This window comes from Prionailurus bengalensis, chromosome A1, assembly GCF_016509475.1.
Source record: "Prionailurus bengalensis isolate Pbe53 chromosome A1, Fcat_Pben_1.1_paternal_pri, whole genome shotgun sequence".
Taxonomy (NCBI): Eukaryota; Metazoa; Chordata; class Mammalia; order Carnivora; family Felidae; genus Prionailurus; species Prionailurus bengalensis.
The window spans coordinates 137,169,170-137,190,585 of NC_057343.1; the positions used below are offsets into that span (position 1 = coordinate 137,169,170).

The window sequence follows — 21,416 nt, forward strand, 5'->3', positions numbered from 1 at the left end:
GAAAAAATAATGGAAAGCCTTGTCTTATTTCTCTACTTTATTCCTTCTGAGGCTGTCTCTAAAATACATAGTCTTTCATATGTCTCCAGCACCTCCCAGTTTAGCATCAACTCCAAGTGTGCTTCATTTGCAGATTGTTTTCTTCTATATAGTGATAAAGATGTTTCATTAGAACAGAATGACATCAGTTCCTTTGGAAGGCTTTGGATTGAAAGTCAGTAAATACAAGATGAATGTCAATGGAAACTCATTTCTCTTCTGGAGATAGGGAAGGTGGGGGAGCAGATAATGTAGAAGTGAAAAGTGTGCCACCCATGAGATTATAAATGTGTACCAAAGAGAACAGAGTGATGTTTAACCTGGAGGGAAGTGCAGTGAACATAAGTAAAGAGAAACACTTTTAAATACAAATATCTAAGAGGTCAGTGAAACTGAGGATTTTTTAAATTCCAATATAATTAATATACAGTGTTATATTAGTTTCAGAGGTATAGTGTAGTGATTCAACAACTCTATACATCACTCAATGTTTATCGTGATAAGTACTTTCATTGCCCTTCACCTATTTTATGTACCCCACCCACTCACCTCCCTTTGTTCTCTGTAGTTAACAGTCTGTTTTGGGGTTTGCCTCTTTTTTCCTTCCCCCCCCCTTAAATTCCACATATGAGTGAAATCATACAGTATTTGGCTTTCTCTGACTGACTTATTTCACCTAGGTTTATACTCTCTAGACCCATCTATGTTGTTACAAATGACAAGAACTTATTCTTTTTTTATGGCTGAGTGTGTGTATCACATCTTCTTTAACCGTTCATCTGTTTTTTTTAAGTTTATTTATTTTGAGAGAGAGAAAGCAAGCAAGAGAATGCAAGGAGGGGCAGAGAGAGAGAGAGAGAGAGAGAGAGAGAGAGAGGGGGAATTCCAAGCAGACTCCACATTGTCAGTGCAGAGCCTGACATGGGACTTGATCCCACAAACCATGAGATGGCAACCTGAGCCAAAATCAAGAGTCGAATGCCCAACCAACTGAACCACCCAGGTGCTCTTCCATTCATCTATTGATAGACACTTGGGCTTTTTCATAATTTGGCTATTGTAAATAATGCTGCAATAAACATAGGGGTGCTTGTATCTTTTTGAATTAATGTTTTTGTATTCTTTGTGTAAATACCCGGTAGTGGAATTACTGGATCATATAGTAGTTCTATTTTTAATTTTTTTGGGGGGGCAGATAAGGGTTTGCTTTATTGAATAATTGACCTGTGTAATTGCTGAGGCCACTGTATACAGACAAAAGAGAGGAAGCTTTATTTCTTTGTCTCTTGCTCCTTGGACAGAGTCTGATGATTTCCTCCTTCTTGGCTTGGAGGTGCTCTTCACAGACTTTGTGTGCTTCCTTGGTCCTTGATCTGTGGACCTTTTTCAGCAGAAGCCTTTTCAGCAGAAGCTTTTTGAGAGCCTTGTCTGCCTTCAGCTTGTGGATGTGTTCCATGAGAATCCGCCTGTTTTTGAACAAGTTGCCCTTGACTTTCAGGTACAGGCTATGACACATGTGGCAGTCAGTCTTCTCAGAGTCATGGTGTCTGCTGAGCAACTGGCACAGAATTCTCGTTCTCCTCATCCAGGTCACCTTCTCAGGTATTCGAGCCTTGGCAGTACCTTTTCTCTTACTGATGCCCATATGCCTACCTTTCTGGCAGGCCAAGTTGTTTTTCTGGTACTGATCCTGGGAATGGACAGTACAGGCTTCTGGATGACCAGCCCATCCTTGATCAGTTTCTGGATGTACTGATGGGTGTTGGCACTGGTGATTTCCTTAGACTCATTGGGGTCCAACGAGGCCTTTTTTGCCACAGTGGAGGACCTTGGAGGCAAGCCTCTTTTGAAGCCTGAACATACTTATGGCTGCCACCGTGGCAGTAAAAGGAAAGTATTTTTAACTTTTTGAGGAGCCTCCCTATTGTGTTCTACAGTGGCTGCACCAGTTTGCATTCCCACAGCAAGAGGCTTCCTTTTTCTCCACATTCTTCCCCACACTTGTTGTTTCCTGTGTTCTTGATTTTAGCCATTCTGGCGGGTGTGAGGTGGTATCTCATTGTGGTTTTGATTTGTGTTTCCCTGGTGATTAGTAATGTTGAGCATCTTTTCATGCATTTGTTGGTGATCTGTGTTTCTTCTTTGGAGAAATGTCTGTTCATGTCTTCTGCTCATTTTTAAATTGGATTCTTTGTTTTTTGGGCATTGAATTGTATCAGTTCTTTCTGTATTTTGGATACTAACCCTTTATCAGATATGTCATTTGTAAATATCTTCTCCTATTCATTAGATTGTCTTTTAGTTTTATTGATTATTTCCTTCACTGTGAAGAATTTTTTATTTTAAAAAAAAATTTTTTTTTCAACGTTTTTATTTTATTTTTGGGACAGAGAGAGACAGAGCATGAACGGGGGAGGGGCAGAGAGAGAGGGAGACACAGAATCGGAAACAGGCTCCAGGCTCCGAGCCATCAGCCCAGAGCCTGACGCGGGGCTCGAACTCACAGACCGCGAGATCGTGACCTGGCTGAAGTCGGACGCTTAACCGACTGCGCCACCCAGGCGCCCCAAGAATTTTTTATTTTGATGGAGTTCCAATGTTTGTTTTCCTGGCCCAAACTGAGGAAGTTTACTGTTGAACAAGACTTGTTTGGCAGAAGGATGGAGAGGGGGTTAATGGATAACAAAGTAGTTTGGTATTTGAGCAATATGACAATCCAAAAGGCCAAGTGTTATTCTGGGCCATACTGGAAAAGAAATTACTCAAAATTTGAAGGAGGGAGTGAGAGAGAAATAGGAAACCTGCTTTATCTTAGGAGGAGTGGTTAAGAGAGGTTTGTCCATAGTAAATCAGTAAATTGTGTCTGTCCACAACATGAGAGAAATTACTGCATTGGGAATATCCCCATCTTTGCAGAAGGATGGACTAAAACCTTACTTTCTTTCTGAAATTTAGAATACCTTCATTACTGGAGATCCTTTTTGCAATGAGTGCCAATATGTCTCTGTAAGGTTTAAACAGTAAAATGTGCTGTCACTGAAGTATTATTGTGTAGGATCTAAAGGTATGTTTAAGAGGCAGACCTGGGGTAGGTATTAGATTAATTTTCAAGTTAGATTTATCCCAAAGAAAAATACTTTGATACTGTTGATGTGTGTGCTACTCATCAGGAGAGATAGTATTTCTTGAATTGCTTCCCAGGATGCATTTGAGTAGCAATTAAATACTTGATAAATGAAATAACAGACACATATTTTGTATTAATTATCCCAGTGACCTACATCACATGGCAAGCAATAAATCTGTGGGAGCATAAATTGGTGGATACTTTAGATTGGCTTGTCAAGGACATTTAAACCGAGATTTAAATTACAAGAAGTATTCGACTATTTAGAAACACAGGAAGACCTTTCCAGGTAAGGTAAGGGCAAAAGCTTCAAAATGGGAATGAGCTTGACCTGTTAGAGGACAACAGAGAAGGCCACTGGGGCTGGAGTGGAGGGGCCTGGGGCAGAGTGGTAGGACATGAAATTGGAGAGAGGTACAGATCATGTAGTACTTTTTAAGTCAGGATGAGGAATTTATTTTATTTTATTTTTTTTTTCAACGTTTATTTATTTTTGGGACAGAGAGAGACAGAGCATGAACGGGGGAGGGGCAGAGAGAGAGGGAGACACAGAATCGGAAACAGGCTCCAGGCTCCAAGCCATCAGCCCAGAGCCTGACGCGGGCCTCGAACCCACAGACCGCGAGATCGTGACCTGGCTGAAGTCGGATGCTTAACCGACTGCGCCACCCAGGCGCCCCAGGATGAGGAATTTAGATTCAGTGCTTAGTAAGATGGGAAGCCATCAGTGCATATTAAGGGTAAAAACACTCTGCCTGGTTGTCAGTTATGGATTAGAGGAAGGCAAGAGAAGATGGGGTGGAGTTGGAGGAAGGCAAGGTGTAGGTTGGGGCAATTGTCCAGAACTGGGGTGGTAGTAATGGGGTTGGAGAAAAGTGAATGGGGTTAGGAGCAGTTGAAAGAAAGATGACGTGGTGAAAGAACCCAGGTGGTCAGGCAGGGTTAAGCCTGCCTGAGTGATAAGCCTCTAGGTCTAAGTAGGGAAAATATCACCTCTCCTACAGAAACTTTGATTTGTATTCAGGCCATAAGGACCCCCCACCTTTTAAAAACCAGTCTTCCCAGGTCACTAAGGACCTGGCTCATCATTGACTTCTGATCTCTAGAGATATTTCCATAATCAGGGAGTTGAATTTTTCATCCCCTTTGCTTTCTTTCTAGACAGGCTTCTTAGATATCACAAATGGGTAGTGGGTAAGAGGGGTTATGAGGATGGTGAGTTTGCCCAAAGGAAAAACTGAGTACTGCACACAACCACTTACCTGGGTAGCCTCATAGTTTAAAAGAAAGAGGCAGGGAGGCTTAGTGCTTATTGTGTTAAGGGCCAGGGATTTTACATACCTATTCTCATTCCTCGTTTTGATAACTTTGTAAGGTGCATTTTTAAATTCCAGTTGTATGAAAGAGAGAGAGAGAGAGAGAGAGAGAGAGAGAGAGAGAGAGAGAAAGAGAGAGGCTCAGATAGATTCTTTATTTTGCCTAAAGTCACACAGCTTGTAAGCAGCGGGGCCAGGACCAGAATCAGAATGGGGCTCTCTCTGTACCCTCCATACTGCCCCTGAATTGAGGTTAGTCTGTCTTCCTTCTTTTCTCATTACCACGTAGATTCTGTGAACTCATCCTGGGGAAGGCCATGATTTCTCTTTGTTACATGTACTATGTTTGCCTCCCCTACCTGGCATCAGTGTCTAGTAAAATGCTCAGCAAACATGCCTGCACGGAGGCAACACCTCCTGCTTGCTGCCACAGGCTGGGGTGAGAGGCGAAGCAGGGCTGGTGAGGTGGATTGCTTTGCCACTGCTGCTAGGGATGGGGAGCGACTCTACAGCCTGTGCCTTGCCTCCAAGGCATTTTCCATTTCCTGGCCCCCTCCTCCTCCCCATCCCTCAGCTTTCGCCCCTCCGCCCCTCCATTTCAGCTCTGGCCCCTAGGGGAGCGTCCCTTGCCGCGGGGCTGACAGCACTTAGGGGTGCGGGGTCCCTGTTGTCTGTGCGCACAGCTTCGTTCATGGGTGCCTGGTGTCCAGCGGGCATTGATGTCAGGCGGTGGCGGAGCGCTGCCTACAGACGGTTGACCTGGACCCTCCTCCACACTCACTTCCTTCGTCGCCCCCTCCCTCTTCCCTGTACTCAGGCTCTGGCTCTCTATAAAAGGCGGGAGCGTGGGGTGCCACAGCAGCGCCGAGTTTCAGCACCATGGAGAGCCCCCGTCTCCGGCCGCTGACTGTCTTGGGTGCCGCCCTGCTTTTTCTGCTACCGCTGTTGGGTGTCCGTGCCCAGGAGGATGCTGAGCTCCAGCCCCGAGCCCTGGACATCTACTCCGCCGTGGAGGATACCTCCCATGAGAAGGAGCTGGTGGGTATCTCCCGGATATCCCTTGGTTGCCCCCCAGTCCCTCTGTACACGCGTCCGTCCTCCCTCCCTCCTTCCCTCACTTCCCAGCGTCCGGGTGCGCGGGGATGAGCGCGGAGATGAGCGCAAAGGTAGTGCTCCCGCTGCCATTTGAAAATCGTCTGGAGCCCCACTGCCTGCGGGCAGTTTATAGAGCGAATCCCTTGTCCCGGGCCCTTGGAGCAACAGGAGCCTCAGCAGCTAAGGGACTTGCGGTCAATACAAGAGACCGTGCTCGCTAAGTTACTACCCCTGCACCTTCCCTTTCTGTCCTTGGAGTCCCGCGGCGGAGTGTGTGTGTGGTTCTGGGGCTCCTTGTAACTAGGACTGGAGGGGAAGTGAGCACCCGAGCTGGGCTTGCAGCCAAGGCGGCAACTTCGGCTCCGGGGTGGGGGCGGTGTGTTGCAGATCGAAGCGCTACAGGAAGTCCTGAAGAAGCTCAAGACTAAAAGTATTCCCATCTATGAGAAGAAGTATGGCCAAGTCCCCATGGTAAGGCTTTGGGGTTCCCCTTCCCCATGTTTTTCTAGGAGGAAATATACCACCTTGAGTCTTATAGGTGACCTTTTCCCCAGGATGTGGTAACTATCAGTTTGTTCTCTATAGTTAACATTCTGTTTGGGGGTTTGTCTCTTCTTTGTTTTGTTTCTTAAATTCCACATATGAGTGAAATCATACAGTATTTGGCTTTCTCTGACTGCCCTATTTCACTTAGCTTTATACTCTCTAGATCCATCTAGGTTTGCAGGTAATGGGTTTGCAGAAGTCTGTAGGCTTCCCTTTGTTTTACATCCCCAAACGTGGTCCTTGGCCTCTAAGGCCATTTCAGAAGACCCAATAGCTTGTGCCAGGAATCAGCTCTTGGGTGTCTGTATGGAAAGGAGCATTTCTTGAGGATGAGGTTTTTTTTTTTTTTTTTTTTCCAACTCATGAAGAATTCTCTGAATTGGAAGAGCCCTTAAATCTATTCAGATCTTGTTCCTCCAATTTTCTTCTTGCCTTCTGGAGCACTGCCAATTTTTTTGATCTATGTTTTAAGGTCAAAATTCTTGATTCCCGGCTCGTCACTTTCCTTGAGGGAACACACACATGCATGTGTTCCTTCTCTCTCTCTCTCTCTCTCTGTCTCTCTGTCTCTCTCCCACACACACACACACATACACACACACACCTTCCTTGGGATGAGGAGGCTGAAAGCAGGGAGTAGAGACTGTGAGAAATAGGTCTATTGTTTATTTCTTACAAAAATGTCTGATTTTCTTTCTTTTGGATAAACTATCAAAGGAGCCAGAAAATGTGGCCCCCACCCAAAAAAGGTGAAATAAAGTAGGAATGGTTCGATAATTTCCTTTTATGTTCTCTCACTGACATTATAAGCACAAGGCTCTCTGTGTTTCAGGCCTGACTATACTTGGACCTCTGGGGATGGTGATAGGTTCCACCTATCCCTCCCAGGAGTCGGAAATTGTGTTGATGGGGAGATGCGGCCATTGGGAGCCTGGGTTTGCATATGTGGGAAGACTGCACCTTGTGTTGTTCGCAGTGCCACGCTGGGGAGCGGTGCGCAGTGCGAAAAGGAGCACGGATTGGGAAGCTTTGCGACTGTCCCCGAGGAACCACCTGCAATTCTTTCCTCTTGAAGTGCTTATGAGGCTTCCACCCTCCTCCATAAATCCCCACTGCCTCTGCCTCCCTTGAGAGGACCACACTTTCATCCCTGGAGTTCGGCTTTAGCAACAAAGTTTGCGTTTCCCTCTGACAGTTAAAGGGGCTCTTGTCCTGCTGTTCCCAAATAAAAGAATACATTAAATGTTACTGTGTGAAGGATAACGCCTTGTACGGTGTTGATACATGTGCAAAGTATTCTTATTCATCTGACAAACTCTTACCCATCTTTGTGTAGAGAAGGGGAACTTTGCTTTGAAAACTGTATTTTTGTATGTGGTGTGGCAGGATGAACATTAGATTTAGTTAATCATGGTAGGTGACATCACAACCTGGAAAATAATCCCAAATGACACAAATTGCAGCATGTACAATTATACATAATAAAGTGTTTTTAATAATTGCTCTTACTGCATCATTGTTTCTATGTTGTACGTAATGTAAGTGAGAATGGTGGAATTAATCATGCTGTTGTTTTCAAAGAGATGGATTTTAGAAATAGCAGTCTATTGGGAGAATAGTACCTTGGCTCCAAGGAGTTTTGATCATTAATTGGGAGTTTGCCACACAAACTTTGGTGTACTCTCTTTTTCTTTGATTGCAGTGGTGTGTGTGGGAGGGGTGGGGTGGTGGTGATGGTGGTGTTGGTGTTGGGTGTGTGTGTGTGTGTGTGTGTGTGTGTGTGTGTGTGTTTGTGTTAATTGGAGATGGTTGGGATTGAGCTGATGTGACATTGTTTATTAAAACCTTTAGTAGACTCCTTAATTTTCACATAAGACCAATAAAAGATCAATTGTTTCAGACTTTAGCCTCATTAAATGCAGTTTGAAAAATTGGGACTTTTGTTTTGCTTATTCTTTTATTAGTAAATATTCATTGATAAAAATGGATTATTTAGGGCTTGTTGTTTATCCAAAGGAAGGGAAATAGCTGTATTAGGTACTTTAAGGGTGTGAGACCTAATCATTCCCACTGTTTAATATATAAACTTGGAAAAATTATCTGTTCAAAGGAAAATTAGTCATTTTAGTAACTAGTTTTGAGGGGAACAAATGAAAACTGATAGGGGGTAGATTCAACCCAACAAACATAAAAATCTTAAAGGTAAAGGTTAGTAGCCTTTAAATGTTTTTGAGCACTTACCCAAGGTCACATTTCTGAGGGTTTAAACCAGAGTAAACAACATTTAAGAAGGAACATCAAGAGAAAAACAGGTACTTACAGTTTCCCAATGCAAACTCAAGAGGCTGCTGCATAATATAAGCATTAAAAAAGAACATCCCTCCACTGCTTCCTGGGGAGATAGAGTATGCTGATAGGAAATATTCTCATACACAATTGCTATTGGCAGTATTCTTATTCTTACTATTACCATGGCTCATTCCCTTAGTAATCTTGCAAGATAAATATTATTACCATTTTTCAGAGGAGGAAGCAGAGGCTAAGAGAGATGATGGAAGTCATGTTGATCAGATCACATAATCCTAAATTGTGATTTCACCTCTACTCCCTTTGACTCCCAAGATTTTTTCGCCTTTTCCTTCCATGTCACTCTGGGCAATTGAACAGGTTGTTTAGACTCCCACATTCCCCAGAAGCACTTCTTTAATAGAAATGAACTCCCTGGGGTGCCAATGTATTCTGGGGGGGGGTCACATTGAGATTTGAATTCCTATATGACAGGCTTAGTTGTGACTGAAATGTGTTACATTTTAATCTTGAAAAACTGCCTAGAGTTCTTTAATGGTTTAATTGTCTGCTGCTTTTCCAGATATTATTTAAGATAAAATCCTGACCACCTTCTTGAGTCCCTCAACTGTTCCCATTTGTGTCACTTTTAAATAAGATCAGGAAATTGCTTTAATCATTGATTAGTGTACAGGCAATATCCCTGGGGATAATACTGAGAAGTGCTTCTGATTACAGCTTGGAATGTTTTCCCAAAAGGAAGAGCTGCTGGAGGATTTTGTTGTTCAAAGACAGTAATAAGAACTCTGCTCCAAACCCCTTTAACTCCTTCACCCCTACTTCTAGGTCACCCTTTTCTTTCTTGTTTAATTTGACTGAAGGATATGGACTTATGGGGAACTGGTGATGAGGAATCTGTGGGCTGGGTATTAAAGGCTTCTTCCAAAAGTTTTGTCTGGGGATCCAAGTTTTAAAGTCATGGTGGTAATGACATTCTCTACTAATAATGAAAACATTTAATCTGATGTGGCTTGGTAGAAGTAACCTTGCCTTTTCATTTAATCAGTGTTAGACTGCCTCTTCAAATAGAATGCCTTAGTGTGTTTAATGACTGAAGATCTCTGTGGTAGAGGATAAGAATGTTAAATATCGAAAAAATTTTAATGAGAAAAGTAGTTATCCATGTGCAGTCACCCATGTATGAGCCCCAGAGATATTCTAAGATTGGCTGAAGGATCAGGGGTCTGAGAGTTGACAGGCATCTATAGCTAAAAATCCAGAGAATATTACAGGCATAAGAGCGGTGTTTCTAGAGCAGTGGTTCTCACAGGGTTTAGAGGTGATGAGTGAAAATTAACCAGAGGAATTTTCTCAACTACACACAACCACTACCCCTCCTACAGTAATTGCTGATGTTACACCCCTCACCCTATGACAGAATCTGGAGGCCTGTGAGGGACACATGTTGTACCTAGGTACCCACACCCCCCTTCCAATCCTGACAATGGTACATCTGATTGTGGATATTGACAAAGATTCTTTTTTTTTCAACGTTTATTTATTTTTGGGACAGAGAGAGACAGAGCATGAACGGGGGAGGGGCAGAGAGAGAGGGAGACACAGAATCGGAAACAGGCTCCAGGCTCTGAGCCATCAGCCCAGAGCCCGACGCGGGGCTCGAACTCAAGGACCGCGAGATCATGACCTGGCTGAAGTCGAACACTTAACCGACTGCGCCACCCAGGCGCCCCGACAAAGATTCTTTTTTGATCAGACTTGAGTCAGGCTCCTGAACCTTCTTCTGGGCCTATCTGTGCACTTCCTTATAAAATCCAGTTTTAGCAAGAACCCTGCTAAATCAATTTACCAAGAGTCCCCATCCTTCTCATTTTCCACCATTCTTTAGGGGATGTCTGAGCACTCTGGCCTGTCTTGAGTGAAGATCATGTCCAGTCGTGTAACTGGAATTCCTTGACCCCTGATATTTCCCATTGGTAACTTCCCATCCACTGACTCACTCCCCTACTTCTTACTTGCTCATTTAATATTAGGAATTGAGCCCTGTACTGTACTTTCTTTCCCCTATTGTGGTAGTCCTGAACAAAATCTATTTATATGGCTTTAACTACTGTCCAACTGTGGTTTTTCTTTGACAGGGAAGTATAGTTAGGGAAGACTATTTAGGAATGCGTGGTTTAAATAAGGTTCTCAGGTGGTTCTGCTGAGTGTCCAACATTAGAACCACTGCAATCCTGAGCTAGTTGTTTATATATAGTCCCATTCATTCTGTACTTTTTTGAGTGCCTTCCATGTGCTGGGTATTTAGAACACAATGATAAACAAGATAGACAGAGTCCTTGTTCTTAGGGGGTCTACAATCAAGTGATTTATAACCTTTTGTGAGACTAGATAATAAGAAACAAATAAAAATGATAAGCCATGATAAATTCTTTGAATTTTTTATCTCTGAATTTATGTTGACATGATTGAGGCCATGGGTTCTTAGAAAATGAAGAGCAGATAAGAAGAGGTCCAAGTGACCTTCCCTGTAAATAGGTTTTTGGGTCCCCTCAGGTGGAATTCACAGATGTTTGTAGATTAGGAGTATCTCAGGGGAAATCAACACTGAGCATAAGGAGGGTGGTGGTTCTGGTGTCAGCATTCAATATTCTTTACTTCATGGATGGATGGATGGATGGATGGATGGATAAACATAATTCTCTCTTGTCTGGCTAATGTGTGTTTATAATTTGTTTCCCTTGCCTTTGTAGATGTAGCTGCTCTAGTCTTGAGGGTCTATCAGCACAACTATTTTGGCTTAAGAATAGTTTATTAATAGTTCTAACTGGTGTTCCCTGAATTACCGAGAAGAGGAATCAGCAACAAGAAGGAGGTCAAACCTTTAGAAAAAAGAAGAGGTAATGGATAAAGTGAGGTTCTTGTCAAGGATGAGAAGGTGGGATTCAGAGCCAGGAAAAAGATAGCTTTGGGAAGGAAGGAGAAGGCAAGAGAGCACATGATATGTAAAGATATAGGGGACTTCATACATGTTTTGGCAGGACGTCGGGGGTAGTTATTTCATGGCTTCTGTTTTCCAAGGGAAGTAGGATATAAATTCATCTGCTGAGAAGAATGTTAAGCAAATTATCTATTTACTAATTATATATACACAGTGTACAAATTGATGATAGGCAAACTCTACTAGAATGTGACAGATTCACCATAGGAAGTGATATGTTAAGGACTACAAAGAGAGGAAGATGAATTTAGGAGGCACAGTGGTGAATTATCAAGGCCTGTAGACAAAAATGATATTTGAGTGTTATTTGAAGAATGTGTAATATTTTAAAATGGGAAGATGGGGAAAATTTTGTTTAAGGTGTAGGAAATAGTGTGAATGAAAGTGCACAAGGAAAAGAATGCAATTAGAAATAACCTGAGTGCTGAGTCCATGGGGTGTAAAATGGTGAAAAAGGAGATAAGGGTTGGTACGATTGTGGGTGAAGAGGCCAAGGCTTTATTCCTGATGGCTCTAGGGTATAATCAGAGCTGTGCCCTAGGAAGCTCATTCTGATACTCCACTAAAGGCGGGACCAGAAAGGGGAACATTGTACAGAAAGAGCAGGCAGGAATACACTGCAGCGGTCCAGAGAAGAAGTGATGAAGGCCTGGATGGATAAGGGTAATGTGGATGGACAGGAGGAATGCAGGAGACATTGTCCCGGAAGAGCCTGAAGCAGTAGTTTTCCCAAACTCTTCTTGTCCATGATGGTGTTTCCCCTCAACTGTGGTAAAATGGTCTGGAGGCAGAGAAACCAAAGCTAAATATATCCAATTTGATCTAATTCCCGGTTCAGCATACCTACATTTTAAGAGCCTACCTACGTGTGTCTATTGAAGTACAATTAATATATAATAAAATTCATTTTTTTTCAAGCATATACTCTTTACATTTTCAGTGCTAAAATTATAGTGGAAATGGGTGGCAGTTGTTTTCCTAATGTTTCCATTAACAAAATGAAATTAGGCATTTCTGTTTTGAGATGTTAGAACTTTGGGGGAAACTTGACTGGTCTGGAAAATCTAAAGGTGTGGAAACTATTGAACTCAGGGCAATTTATGGAACTGGTGTCTGACCAGCTGGGAGGATGGTATATACCAGAGAAAGGGAACAGGCACAGAGGCTTGCAGGGGGGGAGGCTGAGGTTTTGAATATATAAGGGACCTGGAGCTTCTCTAGGTTTTCCTAGATTCCAGTCCAGAGGTGGCTTCACCAGAGGGAGGCAAGCACAGGACAGTACTGCAATGGAAGCGGGACGCCTGGTTTCCTGTCAAGGCTCAGCCACTCATTAGCTGTGTAACCTTGGGCAATTTGTGCAATCTTGCAGGTCCTCAGACATGCAGACATCGAAGAGGCCCTTTCCAGTTGAAATATTTCAACTGACTTCATTCTACATTATTTGATCATACCTAACATTCTGTGTTTGAGCAACTGGGAAATAAAGCATAATGCTCCAGCCCAAGTTGATTTTGGCTTTACGTGAACTGCAGGCTTTAACAAGAAAGAATAAACCTAAAATCACCTCAATTTTTTAAAGTGTGGATTTCTTGGGGCTCCTGGGTGGCTCATGGATCAGTCCGTTAAGCATCCAACTTCGGTTCAGGTCATGATCTCGTAGTTCGTGGGTTCGAGCCCCCTGTTTGGCTCTGTGCTGACAGCTCGGAGCCTGATGCTGCTTCGGATTCTGTGTCTCTGTCTCTCTCTGGCCCTCCTCTGCTTGTGCTCTGTCTCTGTCTCTCAATAATAAATAAACATTAAAAAAATTAAGTTTCGATTTCTTAAACACTAAACAATCTTGTGGAGAACCCTAAGCATTTGGAATTTGAAGATAATTGCTTTAAAATTACATACATACATATTATACATACAAATTTTATTTATATATGAGAGTTATATTTAAATTATAAATTATATAATTATAATTGTATGACTATGTATAGTTATAATAATACATTATTGTAAATTATAATGTATACTATATTATTAGTAAATAATACTAATATTAAATATATAAATTATATAGTTATATATTTTTAGTAACTATATATAATTATATATGTAATATATAACCATATATATTACATATATAATGTATGGTATATATAATTAAATATAGTGTATGATTATATATCATATATAATTTTAAAATTATGTGTATATATGGCACAAAAACAGACACATAGACCAATGGAATAGAATAGAAACCCCAGAACTAGACCCACAAACATATGGCCAACTCATCTTTGACAAAGCAGGAAAGAACATCCAATGGAAAAAAGACAGTCTCTTTAACAAATGGTGCTGGGAGAACTGGACAGCAACATGCAGAAGGTTGAAACTAGACCACTTTCTCACACCATTCACAAAAATAAACTCAAAATGGATAAAGGACCTGAATGTGAGACAGGAAACCACCAAAACCTTAGAGGAGAAAGCAGGAAAAGACCTCTCTGACCTCAGCCATAGCAATCTCTTACTCGACACATCCCCAAAGGCAAGGGAATTAAAAGCAAAAGTGAATTATTGGGACCTTATGAAGATAAAAAGCTTCTGCACCGCAAAGGAAACAACCAACAAAACTAAAAGGCAACCAACGGAATGGGAAAAGATATTCGCAAATGACATATCGGACAAAGGGCTAGTATCCAAAATCTATAAAGAGCTCACCAAACTCCACACCCGAAAAACAAATAACCCAGTGAAGAAATGGGCAGAAAACATGAATAGACACTTCTCTAAAGAAGACATCCGGATGGCCAGCAGGCACATGAAAAGATGTTCAGCGTCGCTCCTTATCAGGGAAATACAAATCAAAACCACACTCAGGTATCACCTCACGCCAGTCAGAGTGGCCAAAATGAACAAATCAGGAGACTATAGATGCTGGAGAGGATGTGGAGAAACGGGAACCCCCTTGCACTGTTGGTGGGAATGCAAATTGGTGCAGCTGCTCTGGAAAGCAGTGTGGAGGTTCCTCAGAAAATTAAAAATAGACCTACCCTATGACCCAGCAATAGCACTGCTAGGAATTTATCCAAGGGATACAGGAGTGCTGATGCATAGGGGCACTTGTACCCCAATGTTCATAGCAGCACTCTCAACAATAGCCAAATTATGGAAAGAGCCTAAATGTCCATCAACTGATGAATGGATAAAGAAATTGTGGTTTATATACACAATGGAATACTACGTGGCAATGAGAAAAAATGAAATATGGCCTTTTGTAGCCACGTGGATGGTACTGGAGAGTGATATGCTAAGTGAAATAAGCCATACAGAGAAAGACAGATACCATATGGTTTCACTCTTATGTGGATCCTGAGAAACTTAACAGGAACCCATGGGGGAGGGGAAGGAAAAAAAAAAAGAGGTTAGAGTGGGAGAGAGCCAAAGCGTAAGAGACTGTTAAAAACTGAGAACAAACTGAGGGTTGATGGGGGTGGGAGGGAGGAGAGGGTGGGTGATGGGTATTGAGGAGGGCACCTTTTGGTGATGAGCACTGGGTGTTGTATGGAAACCAATTTGACAATAAATTTCATATATATAAAAAAATTATGTGTATATATAATATATTTGAAACATATTTCAATAAAATTTTAAATATATAAATATAAAATATAAATGTAAAATATAAATAAATATAATTACATTATAAATTATATGTATATAATTTATATACATTAGTTGCTTCCACACACAGTATAGTTTGCTTCCTTTTGTATTCTCATTTTTCAATTTTTTTTTGGTGGTTAGGACCCAGCTGGGGCTTTCCAAAGAGGAACACATATGCAGGCTTCATAAGGACTGAAAACCTCTGTAAAGGTATAAGTGGAGAACATTTTTAACATGGAAACGTTATACTAGAAAATACTTCTAAGTCTCTAAAATCTTAAAGCCACACTTCTGATGGATTGAGCTCCTGTATCTCAGGTGATGTTTTGGGTGTTCGAGCTTCCACTTTCTACATTCTGTTGTCTTTAGTGATTTATAGTGTCAACATTAAGGTTCTGGAGCAGTTTGGGCTTTGTGAGTTTATTAGGAGTTTGCTGTTGATTCTTACTGTAGAGTTTACAAACCTAGTTTATACATTGTCTTCATTTTGGGATTGGTCACAGAATTTCAGAATTGAAAGGAAACTTTGAGGTCATTTAATTAAATCTCATTTTATAAATGAGGAAACAGAGACCTTAATGGTAAAGTGACTTGTCTATTCCTGTGATGACCAAATGAAAATTCTGTGAGGCAAGCAATATATATTTGATAAATTGTGGGACATTTTATCAATAGAATCCCTCTTAGGACAAGTTATCCTCATTTGGGAGACTCTCTTGACAACTATTAGGGGTGGAAGCGAACCTTCCTTGATTAATTTTTATTTATCTTTCTATCTCCTGTTACTCTATTTTAAAATGTGATTTACTTTTTTAAAAAGTTTATTTATTTATTTTGAGAGAGAGAGAGAGAGAGAGAGAGAGAGCGCACAAATGGGGGAGGAGCAGAGAGAGAGGGAGAGAGAATCCTAAGCAGGGTCCATGCTTAACCCAGAGAGCAACATGGGGCTCGATCTCACAATCCTGAGATTATGACCTGGACTAAAATCAAGAGTCAGATGCTTAACCAACTGAGCCACCCGGGGGCCCCCATATAAGCCAATTCTAATGAATTTATTTCTAAAGAGGGAGTTTGTTATAAAGTGATCAGAGGGCAGGAAATATAGGTGAAGAAAGAAACTGGATACCTAGAGCCAGTAGGAATCATTTCTTCTCTTTTGTTCTCTTTCTCTCCCTCATTCTCTCTCTTACTTTCTTACCCATACATGTTTCTCTCTCTCTCCATATTACTTTGCATAGGTTTATCTAGGGTCTAGTAGTGGAATTGCTGGGTAGGTTGTACAGTATGCTCATTTTCAATGTTAGTAGATAATGCCAGATTGCTCTCTAAATTAATTAGAGAAATAATGGCTGTACCAATTTATGTTCCTACCGGTGGTGTGCAAGACTTCCCATTACTCCACAGGGTCACCTATGCTTGGAATGGTTAATTTAAAAATTTTGCCAATCTGGGGTGTCTGGCTGGCTCAGTCAGAAGAGTGTGTGAGTCTTGATCTTGGGGCTGTGAGTTCGAGCCCCACGTTGGGTGTAGAGATTACTTACAAAAATAAATAAAACTTAAAAAAAATTTTCTTTTGCGAATCTGATATCATTTTTGCCAATGGTATTTCACTGTTATTTTAATTTGCATTCTTTTGACTACTCAAGAAGACCATATTTTTATATTTATTCGTATTTTCTCTTCTGTGATTTGTTTCTTCATGTACCTTACCTATTTTTTAGTTGGGTTGTTTGCATTTTTCTTTTGTTAAATGTTTATTTATTTTTGAGAGAAAGAGTTTGAGAGAGAGAGATTGTGAGTAGGGGAGGGACAGAAAGAGAGAGAGAGAGAGAATTCCAAACAGGATTAGCACTATCAGTGCAGAGCCCAGCTGGGGGCTTGATCTCATGAACCATGAGATCATGACCTGAGCTGAAATCAATAATTGGACCCTTAACTGACTGAGCCACCCAGGTGCCCCTGTTTGTTTTTTTTCTAATCAATTTGTAGAAGTTCTTTATATATTTTGAATACTACTTATTGGCTATGTAATGTTGCAAATATCTCCTAATCTATGGCTTATCTTTTTACCATAGTATCATTTGCTGTGCAGAGTTATAAATTTTAATGTAGTTAAAATTTTTCCTTCCATGTTTGTGCTAAGTGTAAGACATAATACTGGTTCAAATCATAAAGACATAATACTGTTTCTCCTATAATTTTCTTCAAGATTTGTAATTTTGCACTTTAAGGTTATTAACCCATAATTTTTGTGTATGGTGATATGAGATTTCATATTTTTTAAATGGAGAGTCATAGTCTCATCTCATCTTTATTGAAGATAAATACCTTTTCCCACTGATGTATAATACCAACTCTGTGAATTTTCAGGATTTTTTTTTTTTTTAATTTGTGGGTCTGTTTCTAAACTCTATCCTGTCCCATTGACTTATTAGTTTATTTGGACACCACAACCACCCACTATTTACAGAGTATTTGGGCATTGATACCTCTGTCCGCAACCTCAAGCCAGTACGTCCAGGAACATACCTGCAGTTAACAAATTAGGTTTATTACTAGTTTCAGTTTGGGTTAGGGACCCATGTGGCATCTCAGTAAGACAGTGTGGAAAGACCAAAACAAAACAAAACAAAACACTCACACAAGCACCTTCTTGTAGGATGTGGGCTTTTGTTGAATGATTCTGGGAAAGGCCTGAGAGAGAGGGGAGTAACTCTGGATTGGGTGTCTTCAGAAAGTGGGGACATTCGATGATTGGATATCTCCATAAATATTATCTATAGGGAGAGGAGGCTAGAGGGAGGACAAAATGATACTTGGTAAAGAAGTAGCAGGCACTTGTTTAGTGAGAGACAGGAATGCTTGGTATGTTGTGCGTTGTATGGAGGTTTTATCTGTGTTTATGCAAAATTATCAAGTGGCTTTGTTTTGACTCAGTTTATTTTGGTTGATGAGTGACCTTGTCTGAGGTGGTCTTCTGTAAGATGGTGTATGGCCTACACGAAGCACCAGGCCAGCTTCCAACAACACTGAGGCCAGCTGCAAGCCTCAGACTGGTTCCTGATTGGTTCATCTGGTAGAACAACCCTCCTCTCACCCATGCACAGTTCTTCAGAATACTTTTATTCTTGTTAATTTATGGTTACATATGAATTTTAGTATCAACTTACAAAGTTTTACAAAAGGTCTGTTGGATTTTGCTTGGATTTGCATTGAACTTACAAATTAATGATGGAAAGAACTGAAATGTTGAGCTTATTTCATCTTTTGATTTATTAACATGGTATGATTTCTCCACTTATTTAGATCTTTAAAAATGTCCTTCAATAACTTTAATAATGTTCTTCATATATGTTCTGGATTTACTAGGTTTTAGACTTTTTTAGGTTTTAGATTTATTATTTGGATTCTAATTTTTTGTTGCTGACATGTATGCTTTTTAATTCTATCATATTTTATAATTGGTTTATTGACATAAAGGAATGCTATGTACCATGTTTATATATTGATTATATCCTGTAATGTTCCTGAGTTTTCCTCTTGGTTCTAAGTATTTCAATATGTTCTTTTGGACTTTCTATGTAGACAATCATGTTATCTGAAAATAAGGAGAGTTTTTTCTTCCTTTCTCATTCTTATAATTATACTTATTATTTTATTACATTGACTATGTCTGTTAGTATGTCAATGGTATAGGGGTGATGGTAGACATTCTTATTCTTGACTTCAGTGGCAATTTTTCTAAAGTTTCATAGGAAATTATTTTGTTAGGTTATTTTTATTTTTTATTATTTATTTTCTTATTAAAAATTTTTAATGTTTATTTTAGAGAGACAGAGAGAGACACACAGCATGGGTGGGGGAGGGGCAGAGAGAGAGGGAGACACAGAATCCAAAGCAGGCTCTAGACTCTGAGCTGTCAGCACAGAGCCCAGCGTGGGGCTTGAACTCACAGACTGTGAGATCATGACCTGAGGCAAAGTTGGATGCTTAACCAACTGAGCCACCCAGGTGCCCCTTAGTTTTTCAAGAGGAGATAGCAATTTCGATTAACAAAAAAATTTTTTAATGTTTATTTTTGAGAGAGAGAGAGAAACAGAGTGTGAGTAGGGGAGGGTAGAAAGAAAGAGAGAGACAGACTCCAAAACAGGCTCTAGGCTCTGAGCTGTCAGCCCAGAGCCCAATGTGGGGCTGGAACTCATGAACTGTAAGATCATGACCTAAGCTGAAGTTGAATGCCCAACTGACTGAGCCACCCAAGCATCCCTGTTTGGTCATTTTTAAAATACATGCTCTTAAATTTGAAAAAAAGAGGGGGATACCTGGGAGGCTCAGTCAGTTAAGTGTTCAATTCTTGATTTTGGCCAGGATCATAATCTCAGGGTCATGGGATCCAGCCCCCTGTTGGACCCCATGCTGAGCATGGAACCTGCTTAAGATTTTCTCTCTCTCTCCCTCAGGCCATCTCCCCTCCATGCTCTCTCTTTCTCTCTTGAAAAAAAAAGTATATATGTATATACATATATATGTATATACACATACATATAGATACATATATATACTCTTTCTTAAATTAAGGAAATTTATTTCTAATTCCTGGTTTGATAAGTTTTTGCTTTGCAAACATGAATGAGTACTGAATTTTGTAGAGCTTTTTTCTGCATTTACTGATACAATTCTATTTTTCTTAATTTTTTAAAATATTTATTTGTTTTTGAGAGACAGAGACAGAGGGCGAGCAGGGGCGGAGCAAGAGGGAGGGAGACACAACCTAAAGCAGGCTCCAGGCTCTGAGCTGTCAGCACAGAGCCTGACATGGGGCTGGAACCCACAAACTGGAGATCATGACCTGAGCCAAAGTGGGACACTCAACCGACTGAGACACGCAGGCGCCCCTATTTTTCTTAATCTATTAATAATCTGACTTAATCTACAGCCTAGAGAAGTGGTCACCCTCCTGCAGAGCTCCATGGATACATGCTAGTGGTGGAGCAATCAGTCTTGGTGGAGTGCTGAGGTGGACGATCAGGGCTGAAGCCCACGCTTCCGCCATGTCCTACAGCCATAGTCCCTGAGCAGCCAGGTGTGCGGCTGATACTTCCCACAACCCAACAAGCTAATATCTGATCCTTCTATACCCTGGGCATGCAGTGCAAAACCACATGCCTGCTCCTGCTCTTGTTTCCACCATGAGTTTCTCCTCACATGCTGCTTGTGCTGCTTGGTAGTTCACCTTGTCTGCTTGACATGGTATATTTACTGATAGATTTTTTTTTTAGGTTTATTTATTTACTTTGAGAGAGAGAGAGAGAGAGAGAGAAAGAGAGAGAGAGAGAAAGAGCATGAGTGGGAGAGGCGCAGAGAGAGAGAGAGAGAGAGAGAGAGAGAGAGGGAGAGAGTGAGAATATCAAGCAGCCTCCATATGGAGCCTGATGTGGGGAGATCTCATGAATCATGAGATCCTGATCTGAGCTGAAATCAAGAATCAGACGCTTAGCCAACTGAGCCACCAAGGTGCCCCAATTGATAGATTTTCTAATGGTGTTTTTCCTTTTATGGGATAAACTCTACTTAGTTATGACGCATTTTATAACACATTTTGGCTTTGATTTGTTAATTTATAAACTAAAACTTTTATGTCTATGTTTCTAAGAAAGATCGGTTTGTAATTTTATTTTCTTGTCTTTATCATTGTCCAATTTTGGTAGTAGGCTAAGTTGCCTCAAAAAATACATTAAAGAGTTTGTTTTCTCTCTACTTTCCCGGTCCTTTGAAGCACTTTGTAAAGAAGGATTATCTGTGGAGGTTTGGTCAAGTCTTTTGTCAGTGGGAAATTTTGGTGACTAACTCCATTTCTTTAATGATTTTTAAATGACCTCAGAACTATGAATGGAGAAAGATGAGACATGAGAGATTCCAGTTGGGCTTAATTTAAATCTAGTTAGGTAGGAAGGATATAAAAAGATCTAGGAATAGGACAAGAAAGGACTAAGTTTTTGAATTTGTAATTTTGATTAATTAAAGGCTAAATTTAAAAACCAAAGTAGCACTTGAATAATCTTTTGTGTTACCTCTCCTAAGCCTCTCAGGCTTTCAGTCTAGAGCCAGGCTTTACAGTGGAGGTTTGAGTCTCCTGGTAAGTGGTAATCGCAGATAGTCAGAGGGTTGCATGGCTTTCCTACCAGCTGTTTTCTTTCTTTTTTTTATTAAAAATTTTTTTTACATTTATTTATTTTTGAGAGACAGAGTGAGACAAACTGAGAATGGGGGAGAGGCAGAGAGAGAGGGAGATACAGGACAGGAAGCAGGCTCCAGGCTCTGAGCTGTCAGCACA

The 21,416-nt window shown here is 40.8% G+C and overlaps 1 protein-coding gene and 1 pseudogene across 1 annotated transcript; one reads left to right on the top strand and one right to left on the bottom strand.

The window, feature by feature from the left end:
* Positions 1-1,310: 1,310 nt before the first annotated feature.
* On the bottom strand, positions 1,311-1,900 carry LOC122487333 (annotated as a pseudogene).
* A 3,088-nt stretch (positions 1,901-4,988) lies between these two features.
* CARTPT (CART prepropeptide) lies at positions 4,989-7,626 on the top strand. The gene is made up of 3 exons (XM_043587834.1): positions 4,989-5,520; positions 5,965-6,048; positions 7,100-7,626. The coding sequence occupies exons 1-3, from the start codon at positions 5,362-5,364 to the stop codon at positions 7,205-7,207; spliced, it is 351 nt and encodes a 116-aa protein (XP_043443769.1). The 5' UTR covers positions 4,989-5,361; the 3' UTR covers positions 7,208-7,626.
* Positions 7,627-21,416: the final 13,790 nt, after the last annotated feature.

Bases quoted from the DNA above. Each gene is read 5' to 3' on its own strand.
- CARTPT (XM_043587834.1), top strand. From the start codon at position 5,362: ATGGAGAGCCCCCGTCTCCGGCCGCTGACTGTCTTGGGTGCCGCCCTG. The intron at 5,521-5,964 runs GTGGGTATCTCC...GGTGTGTTGCAG, and splicing joins CCTCCCATGAGAAGGAGCTG to ATCGAAGCGCTACAGGAAGT. The intron at 6,049-7,099 runs GTAAGGCTTTGG...TGTTGTTCGCAG, and splicing joins AGTATGGCCAAGTCCCCATG to TGCCACGCTGGGGAGCGGTG.